We start from the raw sequence: 27,992 nt of genomic DNA, 5'->3' as shown, positions 1-27,992 counted from the left end.
TATAAAATTTCCAAAAATATCCTATTCATGAATTTTTAAATTGACGATGGAGGAAGGGATAAAATTGTACTTGCATTTAGATTCTATTGGATTTGGTTTTAAAAACTAATGTGAAAATTTTAATCTGAAGTGGTAGTGTTTCTAATGTGATGGAAATTACATCCTCTGCAACTTTGTAAAGTTCTAATGAAAAATTTTAGAGGTCAGCTTGAAAATGGAAGGGGCGTATATAGTCTCTTCGGGTTTAGACTCTTTATGGTATGAACTCTCTTGGAGCTTAGAGATTACTGCCCCAAATGTCTTCACAGGGTCTCTGTGTCAGCTGTGGTTGGCCATGCTCTGGCTCCCTATTTGAAACCCCTGTGCAGTTGTCACAAGTGACAGTAGTTTGGCCTGCACATATCCCACTGGCCAGTATATGTCGTGAACGAGGAGGAAGCCCTACACACGGCACCTAGTCCTGCATGACTGTGCAGTTTGGGCTCCCCATTTCTTCAACACTTACAAATTCCCTAAATAGATGCTGACTCCTGGGAGGGGGTCTGGACTCCACCTATCATCTGGGTCTGATTACCCTTCATCCTCTCCACACACTCATCCTCCCTCATCTCTTACACTCCTGTTGACCACTATCCTCAGGTCCTCCCGCCCCTCTGCTCTTCCCGACCAGTGTAGTGACATACTCAGTTCTCCATCCAAACTATCTGTCCTTCAACATTGCCTCAGCAAACTATTGTCCCAACTGTGCCTTTCCCTTCCCGACCCAATAACCTGTGGTCTCTACTCAGTCTTCCAGGCACTGGATGTTCCTTTCTGATTTCAATTTCTAAAGTGCTCAGGTGCATGAGCAATATGAAAATACTCTCATCATAAGCATACCAAATATTCTAGAGTTAAAAGTCAGAGCATTCCTCCACCCAACACTGTTCCCAGCCTCTGCCCACTGCCCTTTCCCGTATAAATTGTGGTGTGGTTCCTTCCACATTTGCATCTAGGTATGTACATGTATACATGTTACATAGTGTCATGTTGCATGGCATATGTCTTTTTCCCATAGGTTGTTCTGGAATTTTTTTCCAAATATATACACATATATGTGTATGTATACATACTAGGTTTGCTTCTTTTTTTGAATACTGCGTGGTGTTTTGTAGAAAGAATGCACCATAATTTCCTATTGGTGGTCTTGTAGATTCTTTCTCGTTTTTGTCCCTGTTGATGGACTTTCAGGTTATTTCAATTTTTTCCCCTTATTTTTTAAATGTTATTTATTTGTGTGTGTGTGTGTGTGTGTGTGAGAGAGAGAGAGAGAGAGAGAGAGAGAGAGAGACAGAGAGAGATGCAAGTGGGGGAGGAGAAGAGAAAGAGGGAGAGAGGGAATCCCAATCAATTTCCATCAGTGCAGAGCCCAATGCAGGGCTCAATCCCATGAACTTTCAGATCATGACTTCAGCAAAAATCAAGAGTCAGATGCTTAAGAGACTGAACCACCCAGGTGTCCCTCAATTCTTTTCCTTTAAAACACTGTTGTAATGATCACCCTTTTATGTGTATCTTTCCTCACCCACAAGTTCATCTGAGGAGAGTGGAGAGGAAGGAATTAAAGCAATTGGCCTTTGGTTCCAGGAAAAGAAATCAGGTGACACATCTAAATTCTTGTAAATGTGCTGGAAACTGGAGCTCCAGGATAATAGACTAATGATGTTTGTTACATCTCTTATCTGTGGAATGCACTTAGAAGGATGCGGCTGGTTAAGGACAGCTTATGGTAAATAAACTTAGAATTTATGGATCTTTGAGGCAAGACTCCTGATAAAAGGCACATACGCTAAGTATATAAATACATGGCATATAAAATGGCAGTGTTTCCTCACCTAAAGTCTCTGTGTGGGCTGTTCCACACACCTCACATGAGATCTTACCTATTACCCTGGGCCAGAGAGAGTGTCTGATGCGGGGTTGAAAGACCTGGGAGGCACACAGGGTGATGCAGACCTCTCCCTGCTTCACGAGGACCTTGACTGTTTGTGTCCTTGAAATTATGAGCAAAGCTTTATTTGGATAAGATCTCTGATGCACACGAGTCTGATCCTGTGTTAGCAGAGATTACAGTAGGTAGCCAAGATGCCATCCAAGAAGGCTGGTTTATCAGTTCCTATTCTTTTTTTTTTTTTTCAACGTTTTTTTATTTATTTTTGGGACAGAGAGAGACAGAGCATGAACGGGGGAGGGGCAGAGAGAGAGGGAGACACAGAATCGGAAACAGGCTCCAGGCTCCGAGCCATCAGCCCAGAGCCCGACGTGGGGCTCAAACTCACAGACCGAGAGATCGTGACCTGGCTGAAGTCGGACGCTTAACCGACTGCGCCACCCAGGCGCCCCGATCAGTTCCTATTCTTACCAAGAGTCTGTTTCTCAGCAACACTGACTATAGTTTCACCAATTTGAGGGCCAATGAGCCAGTTATACCCATTTAAAATGGAATTTTCCTGTTTATTCATTACTGAAGTTATCTAAGCTTTAGTTTCCTCATACAACGCCTTATTTTTCCTAAGGTCAGGTGAAGATTATATGAGATAATCCATGCAAAACACCAAGAATATCACCTGGTACATAGTAAGTGCTCAGTGATAGCTAGGCAATGGAGCTCTTTAAATTTTACACATTAACTTTTTGATTATTAAGTATGTTGTAAATGTTTTCTCCTTGTCTGATGCTTGCGTTTTAACTTTATTTATAGACATTTTTCAAGCGGAGATTTTTTATCTGATCAAATCTGTCACTCTCTTCCTCTATAGATTTTGTTGTAACTTGATTTTTTTATTGAAATCATTTTATTGAATTAACTGCTCCAAATTTCAGCTCACATTTTCTTTACCCTGCTCTGTGATCTTGTGGTCAGAATCTTAAGATTCTTCTTTGGTCTCACCAGTCATCACTCTTGTATGTTTTTTCATGGAAGGCTGTCATGAGCCACTCCCTTTTCTCTTTGTCCCTAAAGAACACGTTCCTTTTGTTCTTGCTTTTCTTTCCATATCATACTCCCTGGATGATCTTACCCACTCTAATGGTTTCCATAGTCCCCTGCAGGCAGATGACAGAGTAGTTTTCCTGTTTACCTGGTATTTCTAACTTGATAGTCCACAATCATCTTAAATTTCTTCTAAAACTAAACTTTACATAAATGGGAAGGAATGACTGAAAAGGGACACTGTTGTGCTTTTTTTTTTCCCCTTCAATTTACAGCAAACAACATGTATGGAATATTTTTAATGATTAAAGGAATATAAATATGCCTGTATATTATGGCTGGAATCAGTCTAGGGAGACACACAAGAACTGGTAAAAGTGGTTGTGACAAAGGGGAGAAGGCAGGCTTTTCACTTCTTTGTTGCCTTTTGAATGTTATGCCATGGTAGGCAATGCCTCTTCAAAGGGAAGTACAACCTGGTTACCAGAGGGGAGGTGGGTGGGGCATGGGTGACACAGGTGAAAGGGATTAAGAGTCATGATGAGCACTGAGTAATGTAGAGAACTACTGAATCACTATATTGTACAAAAACTAATATAACACTGTATGTTGACTATATTGGAGTTATCAATCAATCAATCAAAAAGCAAAAATAAGTACAAGTCTATAAATAAATAAAAGGGGTCCTCTCATCAATCCCATCAAAACTGTTCCCTCTTTTGGCTGGGGATGTCACTTATCCGCTCAGTTTCTGCTAAGTACTCTTCTGCTAAGCACCTCCTCGAATGCACATCTAAGTACCATATTCTGTTGAAATGCCCCAGAAACGGATTCTTCATCCACCTGCTCATTCAACAAAGACCCTAAGGACACATAATAAGTGGAGCACAGGGCTGGAGGTAAAAAGATGAATGTGATACTATCAGTAAAACTCCCCTCCCCACACACACCAAAAAGGTCCCACAGACTAGGGACACAACAGCTATACCGCACATTTACATAGTATTTTGTAAACAACTGATTCCTTAAGTCCTCTGCAAGCATTTATTCGGGTAAGAGATCATAAAATATATTTTTATAATACACATAACAAAAACACATTGAATGAATACAAATTAAATGACAGGAGGTGACGGAATTTAGTGTTTATAAATGAGATCATCAATAACTTTAACAATTCAGAGAAGAAATTCAAAGTATATTTAAAAGATGTGACCATGCTTTATAATACTTTATCATAAAATAAAGAATTGGGCTTTCAAAGGTAATGCATGACTTAATAGTTTTTCAAAAGATTTCACAATGTGCTTCTAGACACTGTCCTGCTTGGACAGGGAAAAAAAAAAAAGACAAGAACTTTGGCAGGCAAAGTATTAGTCCATAGCAGCTTGGTAAAGTTTACTTTCTTTATACAAAGATTCTTCAATTTACATTTATTCTTGTTACAGGAGCAGAAAGAACTGATATGCCAAGTGGAGTCTTAGCTATATAGCAAAAATAATTATTTTTAAAAGCCTGTACTCTATGAAAATGTGCACCACACAGCATCTATAGAAACTGAGTAAATGTAAACCATGTGATTATTAACTCTTCTATAGAAAATATTTAACCCCCAAATCTCCCACAATATCCCCTATGTCCACATCTCCTGTTTAAAGGCAGCCTCAAGCTTTAAACGAATGTACATTCGCTATTTAAAAAGTTCTTGCCTCCATTACTAAAAATGTTTCTGTAAAGTCCCTTGGAAGTTTTCTCAGTACTCTACTAACAAGATATCTCATGATCAGTAAACGATCACAAACTTTAGAAAGAAGTACCAAGGCTAGAGAAAAGATGAGCAAGTCGGAGGTTTCTGTCTCCAGCCCCCGGAAGACCTTTCTACTTTGAGACCCACAGCTCCAAGACAACTCACAATTCCTTACGTTTAAAAAAATATTTTGTCATGAATAACTGAATAATTAGGTTTCTAGGAAATTGAGGCTTTTTTAAATTAAGATTTAGCAAAACTGACTATAATGAATTTTCTTCCAATCATTTATGAATGACAGAAGAGAAATCAGTTGAAATTTTACATACAAAAGATATAAATACTGCATAATATGTAGTGAATATTGGCACATACCCTCTTGTAATTAAAGCATAAAATGCAATCAGCAGATCTGATGCTTTTAAGGTATATTTATGATATAGCCCAGAAAAAACTCTAAATGGCCTAGAAACTTCCCACAGCTTAAGGCTTCCCAATAGGTTTGTAGCAAGCATCAGGTTGCCAGAGGCGAATATCAACAAGAACTTGATTGAGTTTTTGCATCCAGAGATCCCTCTCTTCCTTGGTATCTGCAGACAACCAGTTCCTACAGGAAACAAACAAAAGGTCAGGATCTTTTCCTCCATTCCATTCCTCCCTATACTCTTGCTAAGGGTGGAAGAAAGCCTAAGCAAACCAGTAAAATGAGTTACTCTTTACCATCTTTTAACAGATACTAATCAAAAGCCCCAAAGTGAGGTGCTTTTTCAATTGCAGTAAAGGAAAACTATCCCCATAGACTGGTTAACTGAATCAAAATTCACACTGATCACATTTGGTTAATGATGGAGTTTCCACACTGAAAGATGGTAACCATCTTGTACAGGTGGTCTGGCCTGGGCAATTTGGTAGTACAGGATACCCACTGAGTGTGGGCCACTTCCTATCAAGAGCTAAGGCACCACAGGTCTTTAAGGAGCCTCCCAAATTCCTCAGACATGGGATCCCCAAGAGCTGAAATCACCAGCTTGTGGACCCTCACCTGGTCCACAAATAATATGATTTTGTGTCCACAAAATAATATGATTTTGTACGGTCTCCTATTATTTTTGTGTTAGTACTGTGTTAGTAGAACATGGTATTTACAATAAATCATTTAAAGATTCTAAGACTTTGTCTATCCTGACCTCTCTGTCCCTATCAGGAATCTCTTCTTTGCACCCATATTTAGCCACAAATTGAATAACCAGTTGATGAGGCAGGTGAGGGTGAGGGAGGGGAGAATTCCCTAACTCACAAACCAGATCATTCTTTTAGGAACAGCAGTTGTTAGAAGGTTTCAATACTGTATTCATTCTGCATCTTTGTAATTTCTCCCCACTGGTGCTAGAAACTGGATAAGTAGTGAGCTGATCATCTATTAGTCAACAGATAGAACACAACATTTACTAATAGTGACCATTTGTTGAGCTCATTCCATGCACTTGAGACTGTGCTAAGTGTGTTTACTCATTAGTCTCTGTCGCTGCTCTGTGGAAACCTAGGCTTACATCCTCAGTGTCTTATTACCAACTATTACCATGGCAAGTTACTTTACTTTGCTGGCCCTCATTCCCGACAGTTTATTCTATTAATCTCCAACCAGAAATTTGCAGAGTAGCATGAGATTGTTTTTGTAAGTCACTTGAGTTCGTTGAGAGCATTTTGGAATGGAAAGGAAGGGACATGTAAAGCCTCTTTAAATAATACTTGCCTTCTCAAGTGTATACAAAATCTTCAATCTTAACCCAAAGTACATTAGCTAACTGCTGTGGCTACACTATGAGTACAATGGAAAACTTGATTATCTAAGATACAGATTGAGTGTCATCCTTTTCTTAACTATATTAATTTGGTTATTAGACTGTTCCCTTACTGATGTGTGTGTATTTTCTTTCCTCATTAAGACTGTACTCTCTTCAAAGACTAGGACCATCTCTGGTATTTCTTAAAATGGTAATGACATAGTGGGCAATCAATTGCTTACTGGACAGAAATATTTATATTTATAGCTTAATACATACTTGGTGACACAGAGAGTGTCCCTGCATTGGCTAACAAGAGTCTCTCGGTCATCTTCTCTCTGTGGTCGGACAGTAATTAATTCAAAAGTGTTGCGTCTTGCACAAAATTCTCTGTTGGCTGGTTCTATTTGATGGCTTGTACAATTGGCCAGATTTATCCTTCCTATGGGATTCTTTAAAAACAAATTAATAGAAAATAAGATCATTTACATCAATGAGCATTAAGCAGTATTTAAGTTGGTACAAACTCAAAATTAAAAAGCCATTAATTTAAAAGTTAAAATTTAATTATAATAGGTTTAGAGAAACACATCTGTTATTGTTTCTTTCTGGACATAAAAGTAGAAGCCAAAACTGTCCACTGGAGCTTTTAGCCAACTTAAAAAATAAACTCTTTATTATGGAATACTTCACACAGATGCAAAATTAAAGCCATAGTATAATAAACTCCCATCAACCAGCTTCAACAATTAGAAACACACATTACTTTGTAATTATTTATTTCCATTTTCCAGTTTGGGGATAATAAATAATAATACTTTGGCAATAACATTAAATTCTTTAAAAATGAGACTCAATTTATCACATAAAATCCTATTACCAAATTTCAGAAACAAAATTAAAATCACTATACTCCTGTGGTGATTTTCCATTACTGTTTTATCCCAGATTTAGGTAAGTCAACTATTAATAAAAACAAAATTGAATTTAATATATTTCTAACTAAAAATGTTATTTACACAATGGTATGAAACGTTCTGAAAGAAAAGACAAATATGTACCTTAAGGTATTTTAAGAGTGGTCAAATCACAGGTAATGGAAAAGACATAAAACTTTTACACAAATACTAACACACACAAAAACAGGTCTCACAACAAGAACATTTTTAATGGCTTAGTAAACATACTCAAAGGGGAATCTGGGTGGGTGTGGAGACCAGAGGGAACTTCTGTATGAAAAACTACTTGAAAGTCAGAGCTTTCACCACTAACCAGGACTATTAATATTACCTTCCGTTTCTCATCATCTGGATAAGTCCAGTAAGAGATACAGTTTCCTGAAAGAACACACCATCTTCGATGCCAGGCACCAAAACCACTAACATCTTCAAATATGGTCTGAAAAGTCAATGAAACACTAACTTGAGAAACTTGAGAATCAATTAAATGATAAATCTATACGCTAAACTTCAATGTGTTGACATATTTCATACTTCAAAATCTACTTACATTATTTTTACCATCTTCTACCTTAGTAATGAAAATCACTGATTGCTCATATCCAGAAATTGACCCAGATTTTCAATATCATCAATAAGCACGTTGAAGAACTTCCAAACATTAACCCCAAATTAATACCTCTAATTTAGACATTTTTAAAGCCTAGTGTCCCAAACCAAATGCTCCTTAAATAAGAGAAAAGTGCTCTAAGTATTGTAGAGTAGAATATCCTGCCTTATATGTTGACAAAACTATTGATAGTTTATTAAGTTAGACCCATCTTAATATAAAAGACAGGCATTTAATATTCATTCAGAAGAACAAAACAGGATTAGAAAGGAGTCATCTAGTAATTATACATGCTGATGGATTACTGTGATAAACATCAGAGACCCACGTTGACAGCCATCAAGCACATCTGACATAGCATCTCCTTGTAGTCAGGCAGCTGGCCAGCTCATGTCTTGGGCGAGCGCAAGCCTTAGAGATGCAAGCTACATTCTAAAGGGAGTGAAGCAGCCATGTTGGTTAAGGTCAGGACTCTGAAGCAGGCAACTAACAACATCTGGCTCTTTTCTATGAAAGTACTTCTATTTAAACAGTGTAAGTGAAAGCAGCTCCCTCGCCGCCCCCCCTCCCCGCCCCCCTGACCTCACTATTTTTTCATTGTAGTCCTAATAAGCCCTAATTAAAAGTCTTTACTTTTGATTTTTTTTTAATTTTTTTTTCAACATTTATTTATTTTTGGGACAGAGAGAGACACAGCATGAACGGGGGAGGGGCAGAGAGAGAGAGAGGGAGACACAGAATCAGAAACAGGCTCCAGGCTCTGAGCCATCAGCCCAGAGCCTGACGCGGGGCTCGAACTCACGGACCGCGAGATCGTGACCTGGCTGAAGTCGGACGCTTAACCGACTGCGCCACCCAGGCGCCCCTTTACTTTTGATTTAAAAGAAAAAAAAAATTCCTTTAGGAACTACTATTTTTTAAAGCACAAGGCAAGGTAAAATGTAACAATGCTAAAGATTAGAGATTGGCAAACTTTTTCTGTAAAGGACCAGAGAGTAAAGATGTTAGACTTTGTGGGCTATAAGGGCTCTGTCACAACTGTTCAATTCTGCTAGGGTAGTGCAAAAGTAGTCCTAGATAATATGTAAACAAATGAGCCCATGTTCCAATAAAACTTTATAAAAACAAGCAGTGAGCCACACTTTGCTGACCCTAGCTAACATAGATAATCCAGAAGCATATTGGTGTTTGACTTTAGAATGCATATGGCTCTTCTACCTTCATAGGGATCAACTAAGCCTCATACCAACCCTAGGATAGTGGACATATGCTCTTCTCGTTCACTGATTTGTGTGAATTTACCAAAAATTGGCTTGAGTTAGGAAAACAAGCTCTGACCATGGAGGAAAGTTACTTTGTATGAAGAAATGTTTCCATGACAGAATGAAGTCTGTTAGCTTAATTAATTAGCCCAAATTAATTAGTTTAACCATATATCCTCTTACCCCACCTTAGTTTCCTCCTCCCCAATTTATCCGCTTTCCTCCCAAGGTATGCTTTTTCTAGGCAATACTGGCTCAAAACCATCCAGGGGAAAAAGACAGGAATGTTGTTCTTTTAATCTTAAACACAAAATTAGTATAAATGACTCACCAGCTCCCTCTTACGTTTATGTTCACCTTTTACACCTTATGTTCATCATAAAGGTAATAGACATGGAAAAATTTTATGGGTAAGAATAACACATTGTTACTATACCCTACTATTATCAGAGAAGAATAAAAAGAGGACAGCATTTTCATTTTTATAGTTGAGGAAAGTTGAGGCCAAGGAAATCAAATGACGGTACATAATCACAAGGCAGAACTGGAAACTTCTAGCTAATCCAGAACTTCCTCTCTTGCTGCTCCTCAGTCAAGGCAGAGCCAGATTAGCACCATTTCAGAATCACTTAGTTTCTTTGGTTAGTAGTCACCTTGCTTCTAGCTGTTCTGACATATCAGGAAGGAAAACTGAACCAAGCAACTTTAAGTTACTACCTTTATCTTATAAAGGGTAGAGGTAGTTAAAAGGCACGTTTGGCAGACTTTATTTTAGGGAGTGCTGAGCAATTTCTTACCACATATCTGTAAGCATGGATGTGGTAAGAATGGGCTATAGGATCTAAGACAGAGTAAACCTGAAGAGACCTAACAGTAAACTAGCTGAGAGCCGAGCTCAAAAATTAAGTAAGTCTGACATTATATGCAAATGAACTAGCTGCCATAACAGAGTCTGTCAGTTGCTAAAGGTATGCTACAGTAAAATATGAAAATATTTACACTACAAGAAAAAGTCAGTAGGTAAACATTGCCTTCAAGTCAGAAATTTATAAAAATACTTTTCCAAGAATATCTAGTGCCACCTACTGGATTTACATCAAAAAGCTAAGGCAGACTGACTTACAGTTACATTGGCCACAGAGCCTTCTGCACCCTCGGATAGCAATTGCAAACTGATTTTGTGATATCCTTTGTATCATTCAAATTCTTGCTTCACAAACCCAAAGCGATCAGATTTTCTCTACTTCGTGCACAATACTCACAGTCTTCTATATATTCTACACACGTACTTTTCTCCTCTGATAATGGAAAAAGTATAGTGGACCCTTGAGCAACCCAGAGGTTAGGGCCACCAAAAATCCACATATAACCTGACACCCTACCCCCCACCAGAAGTGACTACTAAAAGCCTACTCTTGACCAGAAGCCATACCGATAATATAAGCAGTCAATTCATATATATTTTGCATGTTACATGGATTATACACTGTAAGCTTACAAAAAAGCAAGTTAGAGAAAAGAAAAGGTTAAGAAAATCATCAAGGAAGAGAAAATATACATTCACAGTACTGTATGTATTTATTGAAAAAAATCCAAGTATAAACGGACCCATACAAGTGTTGTTCAAGGATCAGCTGTACTTCTGAATAAGCTCAAACCGTGAACTGTGGCTTGGGTCTTACGTCTTCTCACTCTCATGACCTCGTTCCATGTAATACTCCATAACCCTAATGCAGGTTCCCCATTGCACCTTCAACCCCTCTGCCCACTTCTAATAAGAAGCCACTCACTCGAATGTAAAGATTCTCGAGTCTCTTTGATCTTATTTAAATGCCAACCAAACTCTTCTCTCACCCTATACAGCTCTGCAGGCACCACACTCTCTTTGCCCTTTGCAGCCAAACGTGGTTTCAAAGAGCTGCTGATGCTTTCATTCCTCCCCTCCCACCCTGTTCATAACCGTCTGCAATCTAGGTTTGTGCTCTGCCTTGTAAAAGAGTCCCATGGTCTCTGCTAGGTCCTGAGCTAACTTGACCACTCCCTCTTTCAGATTCTCTCTTTCTCAGCAGCCATGACATACCACCTCCCCCACCAGGCTCCTCTGTGAGCTTCTCTTTCTGGATCTGTGCTTTCTGGATCTGTGTTCCTCCGGTTCTGCTTTGCTCAACTTCCCTGCACTTCAATCACTATCGCTCAACCAAAATTCCTCTCTTGAGCTTCAAACCCCGATCTTTGGAGGTACCTAAAATTCAAATTGTTGGAAACTTAATTCATCCCACCTTCCCACCTGGGGTAGGGACTGACTGGTAGGAAGGAACTTTCTAAGGCAATATTCTGCATCTTAATAGAAATTTGGGTTACAGAGATGTATGCATGTGTCAAAACTCAGGGATGTACACTTAATATTTGGAGGAACATGTTAATGTCTACAATATACTTTAAAATTCTTCCCCCCCAAATATATTTTCGGCAGTGGCCAGAGGGATAGCTGGAAGGATGGCTAGGTAGTAGATACATGATAAAGCAAGGATAGTAAAACATGTTAAGGGCACAATCTAGATGGTGGATATATGGGTGCTCGTTGTAAAATTCTATCAACATTGCTGTATATCTGCAATTTTCCACAATAAAATTTGGGGGGCAAAAAACTTTCTACCCAAACATGCACACTTGCTCCTCCCCCAAGATCCCTGATCTTAGTGGCATCACTGCCACCCGACAAGTTGTACAAGGCAGGGATGAAGGCGACATCCTTGCTTCTGCTTCCCACACCCTACACCACACAGCCAAACCACTGGGTCTGCCCTTCCTCCTGCTTCATCTCTCCTGGCACACCTCACTGCCAGGCCCCATCACCTCTCTTGGAGTCTCCTCACTAGTCTTCTTCAGGGTCGCCAGTCTCCAACCTCCTTCCCACACGTCAGGCAAATGGCTTTTCTAAACCTCAAATTTGATGTTATTCCTCTGCTTAAAATCCTGCCAGTGAACCTCACTGGCTTCGAGATAAAGTCCAAATTCTTTCAGAGGCCCTTTAACACCTGGCCCCATCTCCCCTAACCACACTGTCCACAATCGCTCTCCTCACTGTCCCTCCTGCCCATAGACACTCACACCCTAAGCGCCGGCTGAAATAGCTGCCGCTGTCTGTGTCATCCTTTTCGGTCCTGGTGAGAGAGGGAAGGGCCCTCCAGGCCATCGTACATGCTCTTCCCCTTACCTGGAGCACTTCTTCCTCCTCTTTCTCCTTGTCTAACTTACTCGGCAACTTACCAGTTACTTCTTCCAGTGGTTTCCTTAAGGCCCTGTACCCATACTTCAGATCTGCTGTCCCATCAATGACCCCCATGCACACCAAGCTCCCACTTCTTACAGTGCTGTATTGCACTTGGCAGTTTACTTGTACTTCCCCCTACTACACTAAAAGTTTCTCAGGGGAAGATTATTTCTCGTGGCCTATTAGATTCCAATTCCAGCACAGTGACTGGCATATAGCAGACATGCAACAAGTCTTTACTGAACCAATTTATCACTTAATCACATGGGTTTTCATTCCTATGCGAAACCAAGTCTATACTTCACAACATGAAAAAAAGGAAAACATAGAGTAAGTGATGTTACTTACTAGAAAACCTCTTTCTTCAACACTTGAATTCACTTGACATTTTATTTTTAAATAAATATGACCTTCCAAGGGACATAAAAAGGGTACCTGCGAAGACAGAGGGTAAATTATTTGCAAAAGTTTCACTGCGATTTTTTTCTGATAAAACATGTATAAATCATGAATAAAGAATATTATGCCTTGAAAGCACAGTATTTTCTAAAATTGGAATATAAAAGAGGTGGCCAAAAGGCCACTGGTTCCTTAGCAACAAATGCTTTTGGAGAATAAATTCATTCAAGGTAGAGTTTGATAAAAACAGAACCCTCAGTCCCAAGTTAATGCAATAAAGAAAAGACAGATTTAAGAAGAGAATACATGTGCTTACCCATTCTCCATCAACAGAATATACTCGACTGGTAAGTTAATATAATACATTATTACTCAGCAATAAAGAATAGTGAGCTTCAGAAATGGAAAAGCTGATCCTCAAATTCATATGGAATTGTAATTATTAATTATTAATAACCAAAACAGTCTTGAAAAGGAAGAACAAAATTGGAGGAATCATACTTCCCAACTTCAAAATTTAATCCAAAGCTACAGTAATCAAGGGGTGCCTGGGTGGCTCAGTCGGTTAAGCGTCCGACTTCGGCTCAGGTCATGATCTGGTGGTCCGTGAGTTCGAGCCCCGCGTCGGGCTCTGTGCTGACTGCTCAGAGCCTGGAGCCTGTTTCAGATTCTGTGTCTCCCTCTCTCTCTGACCCTCCCCCGTTCATGCTCTGTCTCTCTCTGTCTCAAAAATAAATAAACATTAAAAAAAAAAAATCAAAGCTACACTAATCAAAACAGTGTGGTAAGGGTATAAGGAAGATATAGACCAAAGGAACAGAATTGAGAGTCGAGAAATAAACCCATACAGCTATGGCCAATTGATTTTCAACAGGGGTACCAAGACCTTTCAATGAGGAAAGAGCAGTCTTGTAAACAAATGGTGCTGGGAAACTGGGTATCTACATCCAAGAGTGAAGTTGGTTCCCTACCTCATATCATATACCAAAATTATCATATACCATTACCTAAAATGGCTCAATGACTTAAATATAACAGCTAAAACCATAAAACTCTTAGAAGAAAACATAGGAGTAAATCTTCATGATCATGGATTTGGCAATAGATTCTCAGATATGACACCAAAGCATGAGTAACAATAGCAACACCAAAATACATAAATCAGACTTTATCAATATTGAAAGCTTTTCAGAGGTTTCTCCAAAAAAAATTAAAAATAGAACTACCACATAATCAAACAGGTATTTATCTAAAAGAATAAGAAACCAATTTGACAATAAATTATATTTTTAAAAAACAGCAAGAGAATTAGAAAAAAAAATGAATAAAAATAAAAACAGATTCTCAAGGCATGCATACACCCCCATGTTCACTGCAGCATTCTCCGCAACAGCCAAGAGGTGCACACAACCTAAACGTCCATCAACAGATGAATGGATACAGACAATATGATGCTGAATCCTTTCTCCCCACTTCTGAATATGAGAACTACTCTAGGCCATGCAGATCCTGTTCTTTTCAAAGTATGAAGTTTGTCTTCCAGGCTCTGAAATTCCCCCGCATGTGTTCTCTTCTGTGCCCTAATCCATAGCCCCATACTTTGCACAGCAGATCCTTGAGGTCAACTATCATGTCTTTTCCATGTTGGTTCCCATAGCCCACTGCCGAATTCTATTCAGGCATTTGACAAATGTTTGCTAAAAGAATACTGTTTGGCCAAGTAAGTACCCAGAGTTTTCCTATTAAGAAGGAAGGAAGGAAGGGGAAAGAAAAGAAGAGAAGAGAAGAGAAGAGAAGAGAAGAGAAGAGAAGAGAAGAGAAGAGAAAAGAAAAGAGAAAAGAAAAGAAAAGAAAAGAAAAGAAAAGAAAAGAAAAGAAAAGAAAAGAAAAGAAAAGAAAAAAGGAGAAAATGTAGCACACAGGTAACTACCCCTGGCTTTTCAAAAGTCTGCCGACTTCACTTGTACAAAAGACCTATGTTAGTACCTGTTTTTTGCTAACTGAAAGAAATTCAAAGAGGATGTTCGCTTTTATGAAAAAAGCGAAAAGAGCATTCAGCATTTGTTTTGTAGGTGGCTGTGATGGAGGCAGCATGCACCCCTAAACAGCAAGAGTGGCACCAGTTCTTTCCTGGGGACCACACTCAGTATCTCAGCATCAAGCCGCCATAGCTCTGACCTGTGTCTGTGGGAACCTGTGCTTTGTTTTGATTTATTTTGTGCACCTGTTAGCACATGTGTCCTAGGGTATCAGAAAATCCTGAGAGAAGCTACTTTTGAGTGTAAAAAGCTTCTTTTGAGTGTAAGGTTAGTTTCCAACAATTCAGTCCTCCAACACAATAAAGATAAAGTAATGGGAGAATTCTTAGCCAAAAAGGACAGATTTCAACAGACTAATTCCATGAGATAAACCTCTAACTTTTTGAATTTAAAAGGCATCCAAAATGTAGAATCAAAACATCAGGTACCTCATGATCCTTTTTGTTATAAATTCCCTCATTTTTTTCTTTTCTCTATTGTCAGTTATAAGTTCCTCAGGCTCTCAGTGCTAATTAATAGAATCTCACATTGAACCCAGAGAATGCTGCCGGTAAAAAGAATCTCCGAAAAATGAGAAGAAAATGTTCACACTTTCTCTACAGCTATGTAAAGTTGACAATATTCTTGGTCAGAAGCTTGTCCTGATGAGTGAATTGAGAATATTCACAAAAGGGTCAATATTCCTACCCCCTGTGGAATGTAGAAACCTGTGAAAATGTATGATCCTATTCGGTTTTCTACTTAACAAAGGGGTCTTTGAAGATATTCTCACTTCAAAGATTATTGTTAAGAGCTATAAAATGTAACTTACAACCAGGTGGCTGTAATTTTTCATAAAGTGGGAGATCTCTGAGAGAAAGGGGTACTGTTAATAATTATACTGGCCAATGGGCAGACACCAGGACTAGGATAGCTTTGGGTACAGCAGAACACACCTAATCACTCCTCCTATAACCTTGAAATTCTACAATGCTAACTGGTTGTCTTACTTCACATTTGTTTGCCCCACCGCTATGTAAATTGCCATCTCTATTTCCAGTAAGGTGTAAATACCTATGAGGTTTCTTTAAGTCAAAAGATGAGCTGTGGGATGTCCTTTTCTCTTTATCCGTGAAAGTGTAATAAAATCTATGACTATTTCGGATTCTCTATTCAAAGAAAAGACTTGAGAGCCTGTGACTCATGGAGATTCATAATTTAAATTCCAGGATGCCAGACTTAACCTCACATAAGAAGGCAGTTGCTATCAGTAGTCTCCTAAATCTACAGAGCAAACAGTCTGGGTTAACCTCAACAGGAATTTCACTCTGAAGGTGACCTAAGAGATAACCTTTATGACTGCTGTTGTCACGGCACCAATGAAATAAGCAAACACTCACTTTATATCGCTGGTATCTGATTGGATATGGGTCACTTGTCTATTTTCTCGAAGTCAATTAAATAGGATTATTATAGGAGTATAAAAGTCTTCCATTTTTCTCACCAATTTAAAGAACATCTAAACTTTACTATTTTAAATATTCTTCTACATCAACTATAAACTACTGGAACAAATATTTGCTTCCCCTTGCCACTCACAAAAGCATGTGATTGTATTTGATTCAGAAAGAGATTTTAGAGTATTAGACACAACCAAATTGAGTGATTTGATTTTGTGCTCAATCATGTGGTTGGCTATTTAAGACATAATTTCAAAGATATTAAAAGAATGAAAATATCGGCATTTTTTTTTAATTTGTAAGGGTGATATTTTGAATTAAAATGGCACCCAAAACATTTCTCAAGACCAGTCTATATTTAACATACCTCATTGAAATCTCTTTCATTTTAAAGATTAACAAAATCTCTTACACGTGTAGAAATTGGCACTTTGTAAATTTCTATATACCCACAGAATGTCTGCAATTGATATTTGCAAGGAAATTAAAAATCCTAAAAAAAAACTGTAACACATATGATTATACTTAGTACAATTTTAGTGTTAAACACACTTTAATTTCAAAGTCACTGAACAAAGCATCATCTACATAGCAATAATCCTATTAACCAATTGAAACCACTTTTATAAACATCAACAGTAGCTCTTTCAATATAGGGGAGGTCAACAATACTGAATACATTTTAGTTTTAGTTATTAATTTGGTATTTTAGTACACATAAAATCAAAGCTGAAGTGACTATGGAATCTTAAAGAATTGTAACATAAAAAAAGAATATAGAAGAAAAGACCAAGTACCAAACATGCATGAAAAAAATAAGAGGACTGTCAAAGACAGCTTTAAAGAATTATGAGAGTAAAGAAAAAGACACCCATCTGCAAGACTCTAAAGAAAGAATAACGTACATCGTGTCCTTAATTATTTAAAATAACCAAGAATACATGAGAGTGGTTAGTGAAATGAATACATTTGAGCCAAAAATTAAGGATTGATTTTTTAAGCTCATTAGTTTCAAGCAAAGAAAATATGGCAACCTTTTCCTGGAACATATAGCCCAGTAGCTCTCGCTCTTTTACATCATAATTTATCTAAAACACACAAAATAAAAGACCCAAGATCACTCAATTTGTTAAACTACCTGAATTACTAAATAAAAAGTTATATAAAGTTTTAAAAATTAACATGTTAAGATAAAATACATATGCATTAACAACAATCAAAATTTCAAAGGTAGTCTGTTTTATGTCTATCAACTAAAAGAAAAATGTTTCATAGAATTTTAAAGTTGGATTGTTTTAATCTAACCTAATATTCTCCGCTGGGAAAACAAGATCCTGGAGAAATGAGTTGACTTTGCTCCATGTTAAAAAGGGAATTACTAGCAGGGCCAACATGAGGAACCAGGCCTCCTAATTTTTATATTTCCTCACTTCCATATTCTGACTAGGAAAATCTCTTAAAATATTTAAAAATACCTCTGTATTATACCACAGGTGTCAGCCCAAAGACCAAAGTTTGCCACTAGTTCTCCCACTCTTTAAAATGGTCTTGTTGGCTATTTTAAAAGTTTAGTCATATCACCTTATGGTGAAAAAGCACTCAATAGCGACAGAACGCAGATCTGAATGATGAAGCTTTTAATTTGGGGAGGAAAGTATGGGAAAGAAATCCCTTAGATTCATGAGTACTTTTCTAAGAAATTAACCTATCTTTCCCTATCTTGTCAAAACTAAATCTATAAAATAGTATTCTTTTCAAAGTACTGGTTCAAATGGGCAAGTTATTATGGTTAAAACTGTAAGCTTAACATGCAAGAAGTAATACATACTTGTGTGGTCAGAAGTAACATTTAGAATAAATCACTATACACTACTTTGAAGATTTAACTATTAAGAGATGAGAGAGAAATACTTGCAACATCAAGAATGTAGGTTTAAAATACTTGAAAGTGTTGGGGCATTTCTACTGACCTAATTTGTCTAAAAGTAAATAAATAAATACATTTGGATTACCTTGTCCAGAGCAAATTTAGTGTTTCCTACTGAAGATAATGACAGTATGTAAGACCCAACAAGGGCAAAGTTGCTGGTACGCACAGCATGGAGACCACCTGGACTGGCCATGACTGGAGAGAAAGGAAATGAAGGTGAGTCCAGAGTGATTTTTGCAAGTATAAGTAACAATTCTTCACCTCACCCCAAAAGAATTAAATTAAGTCATCACAGAGAAAACTGCCATTTTCCTCCATTATTAAAAAATGAAAAAAAAACTGTTAAGTACTTTACATTAACTTAGGTGAGGCAGTATAGACATTCCTTATTCCTTTGGGATGGCTGTATGTTTAAGACACAGAACTTAAAAATGTGCACATAAAACAATTTTCCTAAAAACAAAAACAACAACAAAAAAAGCAATTTTCCTAAAAGAGACGTGAAAAGACTTCATTGCTCTAGTCTAGGATGATATAATTAGCAGCAGAGACTATATCTGCAGTTTTTCTTAGTTACCCTCTTGTGCCAAGAAGAGACCAGAAGCCCAAAGGAAGGACTAAAACCAGCTCCATCCTAATCCCCTTTGGAAAACTCAGGCCTAAAGCCATTCTAGAGAATGCCTTTCACAACTTCCTGGGAACTAGAAAGATGCTTTTCTGACACGATACAATGCCAGTCATGATCAGCAAAATTAAATGAGGTCAAGTCCACAGTGTGGAAAGCACAAAACCAATCTATAGAACAACAGAAGTTGGGGTGAAGAGTGATGCCACTGGCTGCAGCTATGGCCAGGTGACTTGCTATCATAGGGTACTGCCTGCTAGAGCCTATATAACGTGATGCCTGGCGGCCCATGGTGACATCTGACAGCATGCTATTCTGCCCAGCCGTCTTATGTGTTACCAGAAACCACACCGAAAATATTATTCAAAGGAGACTAAGGTGCACGCTCATCAGGACGCCTGTGTGCATAAAGCACGTGTGTGGTTGCTTAGCTCATTTACTGACTCTAGTGTTGGAAATAGTTCCAGATCCACTCACCTGAAGAATGAAGGCTGCTCTTCTAAAACAAAAGCGGTGTAAAGAAGAAACACAAGTTATTTCCTTTATTTGATACAAAGATTTAGATATTAAACAGTAAACTCTCTAATACTGCAAAAGCTACATTTCAGAAAATATTATCTTTTCCTCTTTAAATAATCAGATGTTTCTCCCCAGGAGTATATTTTAAAGATTTCCACAGTGCTAAGAGTTTAGAAATGGTTAACCAGTTTACAATCGTGTGTGAAAAATGAAAATTTCTCAAGGGAGCTAAATTTTTTAAGATTTACTTACTGTGGTTATAGATGTGAGAAGTCGCTTTGGAGTAATAGCCTAGAAGAAAAGGTAACAGTATATTTACTGCTAAACATTATGATTCAGAGCTTAAAACTAACCAACCTTGAGATACTCCCACATAGAAAATAATTCTTAAATGTGAATACATTTATACTTGAGTCCTCTATTAAGGCTTTCTCCATACTGTCATTCCTGTTTTCGTTGGAGCTAAAGTAAAATTCTTCTAAGTGATGTTAGAAAAAGCACTAAAGACCAAAGACTGGGAAGGCTAAATACCACCCTACAAGTTCTCACGGCTTATGCCCGCCGCACAAGTACTGGTGAACTGAGAACTTGGTGAGGCAAGAGCTCAGAGGAAAGGCTTGAGAAACATTTAAACAGGATATGAAAGCTGGTTGTCAAATAAATGTAGAGAAATTAAAAACTGATATATGTATTATCTCTGATGATGATCCTTTTCCTGGGTTTTTCCTTCTCACCTTGGACTTGTGTGCCTTTTTCTTCTTATCAGGGCCTGAGAGTTCTTTCTTTTGTACCTACACACAAACCCAAAGCATAATTAGTTTAAGATCTAATATGTCTAACAAAAACATAATATTGGTTATTTTACAAAGCTTTCACTGCTTACCAAGCTGTAAACTTCAATATTTATTTCAAAGTCATTGGACACATCTTGCCTGGGAAGATAAATCGTTAAATAAAACTGTAAGGAAAACACACACTTATGCCATTAAAAATGATGCCACTAATATTGTTACATGATCCTGAGAGTAAAGGAATTCACAGTGTTTTTAACTATAGGCAGTAGTTACAAACCATTAAAGAACATAAAAATTGGTAAGAAAAGTCTACTTTTACTATAATACAAGTCAAATAGTTTCTTCAGTATTTTACAATTCAAGGTCTTTAATAAACAATTTTTTTCTAGCTGGATTTTGACTCTGTATTTTCAAAATAAATTTGTGACACTAAATACATCTTTTCCCCGAGTTCGAATATTAAGTACATTATAAGATTTAAAGCACATAAATAAAATATTAAGGTCTAGATCTTATACATATGTTTATATTTACTTTTTTTTTTTTTTATTTTTGAGAGAGAGAGAGAGAGAGAGTGAGTAGAGGAGGGGCAGAGGGAGGGAGACACAGAATCCAAAGCAGGCTCTAAGATCCAAGCTGTCTGCACAGAGCCCAGCATGGGGCCCGAACTCGTGAACTGTGAGATCATGACCTGAGCTCAAGTCAGATGCTCAGCTGACTGAGCCACCCAGGTGCCCCTGTATGTATTAATTTATATAATACATAATATAGACCTTAATTATATTATGCATGTATTTATGTTTTATGTATATGTCAAAACATTAAATACATATATTCACATGGACGAAATGTGCTACACAATGGAAAGAAATATCAGAAACATGTGAAAGATTTAAACCAACAAATTGAAACAGTTATTTGTCCACATGAGAATGAACATACTGTATTTCAAAGACTATACATTCCATCTGTACTAACTCCATTAAAAGAAAATGTGTTTGAACCAGCAAAAGCATAATTTACTTACAGAGTAAATGTAGTAGGGAATGTCAGAGCATCACCATTAAGAGAATTTGAAGTACATGCTAATGGTGTGGCTACCGTATTTTCAGCTCCTGCTTTTAGTATAATTAAGAAATAGTAATTTGCTGCATCTGCAAAAGGTAATCACATTACATAATAAGCACAAGCAAAATCAGATTTAGCTAATCAGCATTCTGGAAAACCAAAGGAATAAAGTAATACTGTGACTAATTTATATAATGTATGTAAAAATTACTAAAATCAACTTTCTAGACACAAAAAGCTAAGTAAGACATATAAGCAGTCATAATCATCATCAATAAGCATCAGGCAAGATCTCTTCCTATTATTTATGTGAACTGAAATAATGCCACTCCATAATCCCTCAATTTCTGCTGACTTCGTATCTTACCTATTGACTAATTCTTTAGCTGACAGTATATTCCTCAAAAAGAAAATTAGGGTTTATTATTGCAAAAATAAAATACTACATTTCTGTGAAAGTTACTTAGAGATAAATTCTAATAAAAACATAAACTGTTCCTTCACTATCTGTCATTGAATACCCACATATTCAAGGTACATACTATGTTACCAATAGATTTCTTCCACACCACATCCAAATCAGACAACAGCAATAATCAGAACCTAAGTCACCTCCTCCCTACAATGATGCTTCAACTTTTAAAGATCTCCATTCTTTCTTTTCCCTGTACCTCAAATTCACTTCTCACCTATGTCTAGCCCTCCTTTCCCTGAGAAAGGTCCATGCAAATGAAAATTTAAAGGAATCTTAAAATAACTTCACCAAAATTTAATGAAACTTTATTAAGCTTGCTATAATTACCCTGCCCTGTTTTCAGATCCTGGTGCCATACTCTCCTTTACCCACGTTGCTATGATTTTTTGTAGAATACATGTTTATACTTATTCAATCTACAGTGACAAAGGCGATACAATTTCAATGGAACCATCTTCACTGTGGTGGTGATCTTCACCTCTACAACCAATCATTCAAGATTTGGGGGATGGGTTTAAAACAGAAAAGAATAAGTAAAATAGGTTCTCTTAGATGTCCCCATACTTTCCACCAATTAAATAATGAAAGTTGAGTGATCTGCCGTGTCAAGATCATCTCATCTTAGGAAATACTTCATGCTCGAAGCTCTGTTTAACCAGCTCTGCTTTCAGTTAGAGCCATGTCTGTCACCATGTGGATCAGCAACCACATATGAAATTTTCCCTTGGTTATTTTTACGCACAGATCTTCCATCAAAGAACTAAAGGCCCAAGATACAAGCTGCACATTCTTTTGCATGCTCTACTTGCTCACATTTGCATCATTCCTGCCTAGGTAAGTTCATAATTTAACATAGGATCTAGAAGCGATGAAAATAAAAATCACCATACCTGGTTTCTGAACTGTACCACAGACAAAATCTGCTTTTAGAGGCAAGCGGATTTCTGACAAAGTAACTGATCCCTTGGATGCGACAAATTCACTTGGGGATATGGGACCAGCCTTGTTCTTCCTCTGGGGCCCTTCGTTCTTCAATTTATTCAACTCATCAATCAAAAGCGTTCTCTTCTCAGCTATGTAAAAATATGCAATGTCACAAATATTAAAACTGCATCTGTCTCTAAATGAGACCGATTCAAGAAAATGCACTGATGCGGCAAATGTACGTAAGATCAAAGACAAGATCAGTACTTCTTTGTACAAGCAGGTGGTGGGTGGTTGGGTAAAACCTTGACTGCTCATCCGTTTACCAAATCTTTATAATTTAATGCTTGAACTTGCAGCCAGTTTTCTTGTATGGTATAATCTCTCCACCCTAACATGCCCTGTCATCTGCCACTACACATACACAACAAAGTTCACAGACTTTTTTAGCTACATGTAGATAGCCAGGTGCGGAGACAAGAGAGAGAGAGAGAGAGAGAGAGAGAGAGAGAGAGAGAGAGAGAGAGAGAGAGACATTCATATGTTCATTTTTCGCATACTTCAAAACTGCATTTCTTCAACTGCATTCCAATTCCTTTCACCTTTCATGCAAACTACATTTTATTTTACATGTAGTGTATTCACAAGTGTTATAAGAAACAAACAAACAGAAACACAGATCAACTAAAACAGAAAAAGCCCTTTCTTTAAAATAGAGATTTCTAACTATCCTGGACAAAATAAGTCTTTCCTGATTTGGAATTCTGTTGGAATGGTTTCAGGTGTATCACACGTACTAGCAATGAGGAGAAGTCTTTCTGCTTCAGCTTCTTCTAGTGACCCTTTTCCGTGATCTTCATCAACACAGCAGTTAAGAGCCTGGCTGGCTTGATAGATTACTGTCTGCTGCAAATTTATTTCATTATTGAGTTCCTAGGGAAATCAATGAAACGAGAAAAAAGAACTCACATTTTTTTTATCACCATTTTCACTTTATTTAAAACTTCAGTTTTAACTAATCCTGTTGGATAATTTCCAAAATATCCAGAGAGTGAAGTCAAAATGAAATTGTTTCACTGTTCAAGTGTCTGGACTATGCACCAAAAACATTCAACACGCTATAAAAATTACGCTATAAACATTCTTATGAAAAGACTTTCAACTCATACTGAATAAAAATTATACTCGCGGCTATGTTCGACAAAGTAAAGATGTAGAAATTATCTGATTCATTTTATTTAAATTACATGTATGTTGTACATGACTTCCTTAGCATCAAAGAACCTCTAAGAGCAAAATGAAAGTTATACTTTAAGGATATTTATGACAAACCCGTTTAAATGTTTCAGCTATATCAAACAAGCTTCCAACCTGCCCAACAAAGAGGACCTTTCTCAAGTTACAATGAATTCAAGAGTGATTTACTGAGCTCCAGTGTGTCAGACACTGTTCTACTCACTCAGGGTACGGAGATGAATAAGGCTGGGCCCTTGTCCTTAAGGAGTGTACGATCTAGTACAGAAAACATTCCAAGTCTCCTTTCCACGGAAGTACATACCTGCATTTTCTGTTTGATGTTCACTTGACCAGGAAAGGCATTCTTTTTCTCATCCAACTTCGAAGTAACATCTTCCTTCCGAACAATCACTTGCTTTATTGAAGGACGTTCTGTTTCTTTGAATCTTTGAGATCTGTACGCATCAATGCTTCAGGAAATAAGGTATACTCTATCAGAAATCCAGCAACACGTTGAGCACTCTCTTTTAGTGAACATGTGGAAAATGCCATTTGGTAAAAGAGAGGCTGACGAAAGTCATTCCCAACTTTTATACAGGTGAATTATTAATAACATTATAAGTTATAAATCTAAACTATGACCCTTAGTGACTGAATGCCTTTTGAAAACATGCTTACCTATAAAGAAGATCACGATCTTCAGAACCAATGCTATCACCTGACTCAGCTCGAGGAACACGGGTTCTTTGGAATTTCCCTGGCTTTGGACTTTCATCACTTACGCTGGAATCTTTCAATTCCAATCGAGGTGAGGAAACTAAACTCTGCAGTGAAGCACATCAGGTATTAGTAGATTTTATGGATGACACTGATTCTAAGTGATAACTCTGAGGAATTGAATAAATGCTCTATTAGGAAATGAAGATCCAATAAGTCAGCTGATTCATGATGCATCGTAAAAACAAAGGCAAACTAAAACATAAGTTCCCTAAATAGTAAATGAATAAAAGTTCAAAGACAGCTAAAACCTGCACTTACAACTCTCTTAAAAACATTTTCTAATTCAATCAATTTCTCAAACTGTAGCTATTCAATTTAGGGTGATAGCTAAAAACAATAGTTGGCTCTCAACAAATGTTAGTTGTCTGTCTGGTGCTATGTACTAATATACTAGTGATTTAATATTCATATTAACCCCATGATATAGGCACTACTTTTAACCTCACTTAACAGGTGAGGGAACTGTGGCAAAGAGGTTAAATAACCCGGCCAATAAACAGCCAATGGCAAAGCCAGGATTTGAGCCCAAATGTCTGACCTTTTAAACCATGTCACAGTTTGCATTTTATCCAGGGTCACAGGAAACCACTGAAGCATTTTAAGCTCTCTTATGAGAACTGACATCAGAGTTCCAGCATCCCCCTGGCTACAGAGTGCCAAATCCCCATGTACCAACTCAAACAAAAGGGGATCTCCTGATTGCTGTTTCTTTGTGTCCCGGGCCTGTTGACATTTAATCTTTTCTTACCTCCGGACTTACCACACCAACGGTCTGTGCTAACGGAGCAAGCAAAGACATGGAGGAGATGTTCAGTGCATCTTCCTGTTCTTCAGCGCTTTCTGCTTCTGCGTGGTCCATCTCCTCTTGGCTCTTTTCCATGTCCAGCTCACCTTCCACCAGGACATCACTGAAGATGTCATTAATTACTTTTGAACTATTGATATCATCGTCATCATCCACACTCATCTCAGTTTCACGTACCACTTCTGAAAAAGATTTCAGGAGGTGATTCTGTGACTCAGACCTTTAAGAATTAAAGGGATAGCAGAGCAGACCTAACGTTCACGTGCTTACTAAATAAACAGCAAAGCAGTGAAAGTTGGAACTGTCAACAGCTGACTAAACACCTTGGATTTAAGAAAGAATATTAACTAAGAATGCGAACAACAAGATAATAGCCAGAAACTTCAGACTTACAAAAAAATGTTCTTTCGAGTAACTCTTTTTGTTTTTTGGGGAATGCCTTTTCACATGGCTGTCAATAATAGGAAAATATTAACAGCACTTAAGGCAGGGTTCCCAAATAACCTTCAAGAACCACTAACCTCCCTAACAGTATATAAAGAGTGTGGAAGGGCAATACATTTCCTTTCCCTATGAAAGTGAGTGATAGCTGTAATCAGATTTTCACAGGGATCTGTGACCTAAGATAACTGTTAACAGTGCTATCTCTTTGTGGAAGCTAGAATATTTCCTAGTGAAAAAAAGAGAGAAGGGTGCCTAGGTGGCTCAGCCGGTTAAGTGTCCGACTTCAGATCAGGTCATAAACTCGTGGTTTGTGAGTTCAAGCCCTATGTTGGGCTCTATGCTGACAGCTCAGAGCCTGGAGCCTACTTTGGATTCTGTGTCTCCGCGCCCCCCCCCCCCCGCCTCATTCTCTCCCTCTCTCCCTCTCAAAAATAAATAAAGACGTTAAAAATTTTTTAAAAAGAGAGAGAAAGAGGAGCGCCTGGGTGGCTCAGTCGGTTAAGTGCCTGACTCTTGGTTTCAGCTCACGTCATGCATGATCCCACAGTTTCATGGGTTTGAGCCCCACATCTCTGCACTGGCAGCACAGAGCCTGCTTGGGATTCTCCCTCTCTCTCCGCCCCTCCCCTGCTCACTCTGTCTCTGTCTCTCTCAAAATAAATAAGCTTAAAAATATTCTTTAAAAAAAGAGAATATTACAGAATCATGAGACATTTTGAAATATAGAACATTATATATTTGAATATATATTTGAGTTCAGAATTAATAGGAAATAAAGCATAAAAACCAACCAGTCTGCTGCTCAACCTTTGGGTCTGATGTTACTTTTAAAGACTTATCCTCTTCTAAAAACAATGTGATTTTCAAAGGGCTAGACTTCGTCATTTTACGTTCAGTGAAACCTAAAAAAAATTTTAAGAAAAACCATATTACTATATGTAGGAACCTAGAATTTTTCAGTTAAGATATGTTTTGTATTCTTTTTTCTTATCATAAAACTATGCATTTCAGATCTAAAAATGTATAGAGAATCCCCCAAGACAACTGTCCTCTCTTAACGTTCCCGTCTCTCTTCCTCCCCAACAAGAGAAAGGGGACACCGATATTACCAGGCTATTTGTCCTTCCAATTCCCCTGTATGTATGCAAATGTTATATCCTTTTGTTTTATCAGAAGGTCGTCATACTATGCATGCATTTTATTTTTCACTTTTTAGAAAAAAGTGTCAATAAGAACACTTCATAAGCTAGCAATAGAAGGAAACTGAAACTACCTCAACAGAATATAGGCCACAAATGAAAAGCCACTGGCTAACATGATACTCAGTAGTGAAAAACCGAAAGCTTTTCCTTTAAGATCATGAACAAGACAAGGATGCCCACTCTCACCACTTCTATTCAGCATAGCTTTGGAAGTCCTAGTCAGAGAAAATATGCACAAAAAAGAAATAAAAAGCATCAAGATTTGAAAAGGAGAAGTAAAATTACCTCTGTTTATAGATAATATGATATTATATGTAGAAAACACTATAAATATTCCACAAAAAATCCTGTTAGAATAAGCAAATTAAGCAAAGATGTAGAATATAAAATCAACACACAAAAATCACTTGCATTTCTGAACACTAACAAAAAAAAATCTGAAAGGGAAATTGAGAAAACAATCCCATTTACAATAGCATCAAAAAGAATAAAATACTTAGGAAAAAACCTAACCAAGGAGGTGACATAATTGTCCACTGAAAGCTGCAAAACATTGCTTAAAAACATTAAATAAGGCACAAATAGCTGGAAAGACACTCCATGATCATGGATTGGAAGACTTAATAGTGTCAAGATGTCAATAGTACTGAAAGCAATCTACAGATTCAATGCATTCTCATCAAAATCCCAGTAGCGTTTTTTAGAG

The 27,992-nt window shown here is 37.5% G+C and overlaps 1 protein-coding gene across 6 annotated transcripts in view; it reads right to left on the bottom strand.

Annotated features, from left to right (window-relative positions):
• Positions 1-3,992: 3,992 nt before the first annotated feature.
• ANLN (anillin actin binding protein) overlaps positions 3,993-27,992 on the bottom strand; it is a 47,489-nt gene continuing 23,489 nt past the window's right edge. For 3 of the 6 annotated variants that reach the window (XM_019825699.2, XM_019825696.2, XM_045052615.1), the window contains 17 exons: positions 26,876-26,986; positions 25,584-25,822; positions 24,734-24,879; positions 24,378-24,525; positions 23,617-23,752; positions 22,786-22,968; positions 21,380-21,506; positions 20,442-20,490; positions 20,293-20,349; positions 19,811-19,849; positions 19,517-19,538; positions 18,497-18,609; positions 17,519-17,572; positions 12,956-13,042; positions 7,793-7,900; positions 6,782-6,954; positions 3,993-5,325 (listed from right to left, as the gene is read on the bottom strand). In XM_019825699.2, the coding sequence (XP_019681258.1) occupies positions 5,202-5,325; positions 6,782-6,954; positions 7,793-7,900; positions 12,956-13,042; positions 17,519-17,572; positions 18,497-18,609; positions 19,517-19,538; positions 19,811-19,849; positions 20,293-20,349; positions 20,442-20,490; positions 21,380-21,506; positions 22,786-22,968; positions 23,617-23,752; positions 24,378-24,525; positions 24,734-24,879; positions 25,584-25,822; positions 26,876-26,986 (1,916 nt within the window). In that variant the 3' untranslated portion in view covers positions 3,993-5,201. The remainder of the gene's footprint in view (positions 5,326-6,781; positions 6,955-7,792; positions 7,901-12,955; positions 13,043-17,518; positions 17,573-18,496; positions 18,610-19,516; positions 19,539-19,810; positions 19,850-20,292; positions 20,350-20,441; positions 20,491-21,379; positions 21,507-22,785; positions 22,969-23,616; positions 23,753-24,377; positions 24,526-24,733; positions 24,880-25,583; positions 25,823-26,875; positions 26,987-27,992) is intronic. The other 3 variants (XM_045052614.1, XM_019825698.2, XM_003982949.5) reach the window with 3 other exon arrangements.

The sequence above is a fragment of the Felis catus genome, chromosome A2, assembly GCF_018350175.1.
Source record: "Felis catus isolate Fca126 chromosome A2, F.catus_Fca126_mat1.0, whole genome shotgun sequence".
Classification (NCBI taxonomy): domain Eukaryota; kingdom Metazoa; phylum Chordata; class Mammalia; order Carnivora; family Felidae; genus Felis; species Felis catus.
The sequence above is the reverse complement of the archived record's forward strand: the minus strand, read 5'-3'. Positions and strand labels throughout refer to the sequence as shown.